The sequence below is a fragment of the Seriola dumerili genome, unplaced genomic scaffold (assembly GCF_002260705.1).
Source record: "Seriola dumerili isolate Sdu_G_001 unplaced genomic scaffold, Sdu_1.0 BDQW01000432.1, whole genome shotgun sequence".
In the NCBI taxonomy this organism is placed as follows: domain Eukaryota; kingdom Metazoa; phylum Chordata; class Actinopteri; order Carangiformes; family Carangidae; genus Seriola; species Seriola dumerili.
Window position 1 is genome coordinate 2,106,019 of NW_019174687.1, and position 6,000 is coordinate 2,112,018.

Consider the following 6,000-nt stretch of genomic DNA (forward strand, 5'->3'; position numbering starts at 1 on the left):
CTTTTCTGATTGGCTCTTTTGGTTCTTAAAACCACAAATATATCTTATTACGAATCAACACTTTATATAAAACACGGGAAGTGTAAAATATGGACCTATAATGTAATCAAACACGGAGTCCAGAAAATGTCACACTGAAGAATCACACAGTGTCCAGGGCTGGGTTGTGCTATCGTGCATGCCCTTATCACGCAGGCACCACCCTCATTTACATACAATTACACATACACACACAGTTCTCTGTTCATTAGGTCAGACAGTATAACACAACAGACCCACAGTAAATCAGACTTTCATGAAGGTTATTATTTTCACTCTAAACTGTAGTCATAAAATGACCTGCGCAGTATCCTAGTAGTATTGATAATATCAGTATTGGTTTAGATACACTGACTAAACTGCTGGTTTGAAAACTGTCTGATTGTCTTTTTAATGCTGCTGCCACTTTGCCAGATCTCTGCTGATACTTTCAGTACAGTGTTGTTGTAACTGATACTAATGATGGCCGAACCTCTCGTTGACAGCTAGTATAACCCAATAACAACAGGTTAAATTAAACTAGGCCAACATGGTGCAGCTAACTGAGTACAGCAGCTTGCTACTTGGTCAGAAAGTACAGGTGTAAATAGTGCGGTGGGAAGCTCACCTGATCAGCCACTCTGTAAACCTCGTTCTTGTCGCTGCAGTCACACAGGTAGGAGTGGACTCTGCTGGCTCCGCTCTGTTTAGCTAGTTTAGCCGTTTCCTTCATCCCCTCCTGGTTAATGTCCCACAACACCAGCACAGTGCCAAGAGCCGCAAACTCCTGAGCCATGAGGCGACCGATCCCGCTGCCTGACCCCGTGATCAGCACCACCTCGCCGGCTATGTTCTTCTTCTTCATAGGCACAAAGAAGTAGATGAAAGATTCCACGTTGTACCAGATGGACAACAGGAGGACTTGGAGAGTTTCCAGGAAGAAATTCATGATGGATCTGATGAAGAGGAAGAAAAAGGATATGTAAGAGTGAAATGTAATGTGAGAGTAGAGTGAACTGAAGTAATTCTACTCTCAATCGATCGTTCAGCGCTGCAGCCGATCCTTTGACCGTAAACAGGATGCCTTTGTTTACAAAGCGTGGAAGAAAAGAAAAAAAACAAAAAAAGAATATGGATCTGTAGATTGGCTTGAAGACTGCAGTGAAAGTCAGTGATTCACATCTGTGTCAGACTCCAGTTTTAGAAAACACCACTCCAATATTATTAAAAAGGAACCGTTTATAGGATTTAGTGGCTCTGACTTGACGTTGTACCCTCTCCCCCCTTTTTCCAAGCTTGTAGGAGAACCTACAGTGGCCTTCAGGGAACATAAAAAAAACACACAAAAGCCCCTCTCTAGAGTCAGTGTTTGGATTGTCCATTCTGAGCTACTGACCAGTTCAACTCGAATCATAGAAAACCTCGCTGATCTAACAAATTACATCCTCCAACTAAATCCTCAGCTTAAAATCTTGGAGTAATCTTTGATCAGGATTTGTGTTTTGAACCTCAGGTGTAGAAAGTTGTGCAGTCATGTTTTTATCACTTGAGAAATATTGCCAAGATGAATTCTTTTATTTCAGCCACAGATCTGGAGAAACTTATTCATGCTTTTACTTCCTCATGCCTCTACTACAGTGACACACCTGTCTCATCAGCAATCATTCCTCTGCCTACAGTTAGTTCAGAATGCTGCAGCCCTTAACTCACTCCAAGAAATGTGTGTTCACATCACCCCGGTCTCATTGTCTCTACACTGGCTGCCTGTTTATGGTAGGATTGATTTTAAAAATATTTTAAAATTACATTTAAGGCCAGATTTTCTGAGCTTTTATCCCCCTATGAGCCAGGTCTCATAGGGGACTCAGACGAGTTCTAGCTGAAAACCAAAGGAGACACAGGAACATGGCGGTGCGCCTCATTCTAAGGTAACAAAAACAACAATTCTTAGTTTCAGGTGATTATATACTTAACATAACATAAATATGAATATCATATTCCATTTCTGCCAATAGTTCCTCCTATATCCTACACACTGGACCTTTAAAACAAGCTCTCTACAGTTTATAAACGTATATTTTGAAACTTTTCACATCAGCCATGTTGGAGCTCAGCCTGTGTAACTGCTCAACCTGACATCTGACCAAAATGTATCACCTGCCAGAAATCCAAACCACGGTTTGAAAGCCAGATCACTGATCGTCCAGGAGGTAAACTGCACATCAAATGACAACTGATCTGGTCGGTCTGCCGGGCCTTATGTAGTCTAATGTAATAAAAGCACACCTACACAGATCCTCCTCCAGATCAAGCAGAGCAGTTGAGTTTTTGATTGTTAAACTTAATAAATATAAACTTCCAGTCAATACTCAAGATCTGAATACACCTCTATCAAACTTTCATAAACATATTTACTGAGTTGTGGGTGTCATCTATCAACTTAAATGTTCATGTGACAAAATGCATGTTTGTCATAAATAAAATTACAAAATAATTATCTAAATTGCTGGCAACCAATTTCTATTGATTATCTCATCCATTAAGTTATCTTTACAGTACTAGATTAACTATTCGCAGGGCTTTCTGCAAGTGTCTTGTAGGTACATTAAGTACCGATTATGAAATCATTTTGAAATATTACAAACTCAAAGCAAGTCTCATCTTGGTAAGATCTTACACCTCAGTGAGCATGTACAGCCAGGGCCAAAAATATTGGCATCCCTGCACTTCTTTCATATAATGCACCGTTTCTCCCAGAAAATTGTTGCAATTAAAAATGCTTTGGTATTCACATTTTTATTTCATTTGTTTGCATTGGAACAACACAAAAAAGTAGAGAAAACAAAGCCAGATCTGACATCATTCCACACAGAACTCCAAAAATGGACCAGACAAAATTATTGACACCCTCAACTTAATATTTGGTAGCACACCCTTTGGAAAAAAATAACTGAAATCAATCACTTCCTGTAACCATGAATGAGTTTATGACACCTCTCTACCGGAATTTTGGACCATTCTTTATTTTGCCAACTGCTCCAGGTTTCTCAGATTTGAAGGGTGCCTTCTCCCAACTGCTGCTTTGAGATCTCTCCACAGGTGTTCTATGGGATTTAGATCTGGACTCATTGTTGGCTACTTCTGAACGCCCCAGCCCTTTGTCTTAAATCATTTCTGGATGCTTTTTGAAGTGTGCTCTGGGTCGTTATCCTGCTGGCAGACCCATGACCTCTGACGGAGACCCAGCTTTCTGACACTGGACCCTACATTGCGCTCCGAAATTCTTTGGTAGTCTTCAGATTTCATGATGCCATGCACACAGTCAAGGCATCCAGTGCCAGAAGCAGCAAAGCAACCCCAAAACACCACCATGTTTGACCGTAGGGATGGTGACGGACAGTGCGAGCTGACACTGTTGTACCCTGTGCCTGCAGGTCAGCTTGAATTTGTTTGGAAGTTGATCGAAGTTCTTTATCCACCATTTCAACAATCCTTCGTTGCAATCTTCATCAACTTTCCTCTTTCGTCCACGTCCAGGGAGGTTAGCTGCAGTGCTATGGGCTGTAAACTTCATGATGACATTGCGCACAGTGGACACAGGAACATTAAGATCTCTGGAGATTGACTTGTAGCTTTGTGATTGTCCATGCTTTTCCACATTTTTGGTTCTCAAATCCTCAGACAATTCTTTGCTCTTCTTTCTTTTCTCCATGCTCAGTGTGGTACACACAGACACACAACACAAAAGTTGAGTCAACTTTTCTCCATTTAAACTGGTTGCAAGTCTGATTTCTATATTGCCAGCACCTGTTACTTGTCACAGGTGAGTTTAAATATAAATTAAAGGAGCATCACATGCTTGAAATCCTATTATTTCTTACAATTTGGAAAAGGTGCCAATAATTTTGTCCGGTCCATTTTTGGAGTTCTGTGTGAAATGATGTCAGATCTGACTTTCTGTGTTGTTCCAATGCAAACAAAAGAAATAAACATGTGAATACCAAAGCATTTCTAATTGCAACAATGTTCTGGGACAAAGGGTGCATTATCTGAAAGAAGTGCAGGGGTACCAATATTTTTGGCCATGACTGTATGTAGGAGACAATAAAACCAATACCTGAGTGGAAAGTAGCAAAACCACAGCTCTATCCACTAGTACAAGATTTGAAAAATGGGAGGGATGTAAAGTTTATTTAAGTAAAAAAATCTCACTGTATGTAGCCTACTACTAGTTTGAGGGGGTATTAACCTACCGGAAGTTAGGTCACTTTAAAGCCACCACATACCGCTGATACCTTTAACGGTTCTCACTGTGACATTTAAACAAAACAAAGATAGCGACTTTTTTTGCAACAATAAGTGACGGGTATTTAACGCACTCAGCTTTGTAATCGACATGAGTTTCTAACTTACCACGAGTCCTGCTGAGCTACCGACTGTCCCTCCTGCTCCCATCAGCTCTACCCGAGACCTTTGCTCCCTCACAGGCTAACGTTACGACACACAGGCTCTCTAACCAGCCTGGTGTTATCTCATCGATGCTGATACAGACCGACACAGAGAGTGTGTTAATGGCTCCCGGAGCCGGGGAACGTACCGTGGTGCTCTTGAGGCGGGAGAGCAGCGTGTGTCTCACAGGTTGTGCTGGGACTGTTGTCCTGGCAGAGGCTCGGCGGTTTCTGTATCCTCAGGGAAGAAAAGATGTCAAATCAAACAGAAGCGACGCTGCGCTCAACGGGGAGGAGCCAGCTGCGTCACATGACGTGGTGTCAACCACTCCCAGCCCCGCGCGTCTCCTCTGCCACGGAAGGAGTTGTGGGAAATGGAGTGTGTGCGCTTTTCCACATTTTTTTTAAGTAGATTGAATGTACAAAGAACACTGAAACTAACTAACTAAATAAATAAAACACACAGCACATGACAGTGCAACTAATTCACAACAATGGAATATGTATTTAAGAACGAAGGAATATTAGGACCGCATTGAGGAAAAAAAAAAAAAATCAGAAATTTCAAGAAAAAAGTCATAATGCCTGGCTAAAGAAATAAAACACACATAGTACATGACAGTGAAAATAATTCACAACAATGGAATATATATTTAAGGCTGAGCAAACAAGAGTAAAAATCGTTATAATTATTTGATTGTGAGAAAATATGATCAAATAATTAGACATAAATAAACACAAATTAAACAAACACATAAATGATATTTACTAATCTATACAACAATAATGCAAATGTACAACAGTCCCACACATGCTTTGGTCAAGTAGTAAAAAAAAAAGGAGGCTGTAGGATGAAAGAAAGTTCTGGGTCTGAATCATAGACTGTATATAAAAATGGACATAGACTCTGGGTCTGAAAAGTGATGCCACTTTGGACACATCTCTTTCGGGAGTGATTGTAAGGTTGTCACTTGATATATTACCCCAGTAAATATTTTCTTAATGAGTTCATGGTCTGAATCGCTAATTTCATGTCTTCCTCAATAGAGTAGGATGTTCATTTTTGAAATTATGGTCCTATCGAGAGGAAAATATATAATAAAGCTGGGCATGCTATTGGGTGTGGGTACCATGTGATTGAGAAGTTCGTTTTTTCGCAAGCCAAAATGAGCATCCCAATTAATATCACCAACCAGTCCTCCAACCTGAACAACCACACAGGTCGTTTTTTTCAACCCTCTGATAAAAGACCATAGGAGTGTCTCCTGAAATAGTGCCCCTAAGGCGACAGGCGTATCGGACTTTGGTTGTGGTGGTTATAATAATAAATGCTCAGTCCTAACAGTACTGAGCTGACAGTACTGACAGCGGCGTACCTACCTTCGTCCCCATTGTTACTATAATAACTGTCATGGCTTAGTTAGGTTTAGGAAAAGATGGTGAATTAGGTTGAAATAAGTACTTCCTCAACATTAGACGACCTTTGTTGTCATCTCAGCTCATTACAATAATAACAGCATGGTTAACTTGGTTG

The 6,000-nt window shown here is 40.6% G+C and overlaps 1 protein-coding gene across 1 annotated transcript in view; it reads right to left on the reverse strand.

Moving 5' to 3' along the window:
- The window catches only part of sdr16c5 (short chain dehydrogenase/reductase family 16C member 5), a 38,804-nt gene extending 34,062 nt beyond the window's left edge, over positions 1–4,742 (reverse strand). Inside the window, exons 1-2 of the mRNA XM_022761857.1 lie at positions 4,616–4,742; positions 647–974 (exon numbers count right to left, since the gene is read on the reverse strand). Of these exons, the coding sequence (XP_022617578.1) occupies positions 647–967 (321 nt within the window). The 5' untranslated portion in view covers positions 968–974; positions 4,616–4,742. The remainder of the gene's footprint in view (positions 1–646; positions 975–4,615) is intronic.
- Between the last annotated feature and the right edge of the window lie 1,258 nt (positions 4,743–6,000).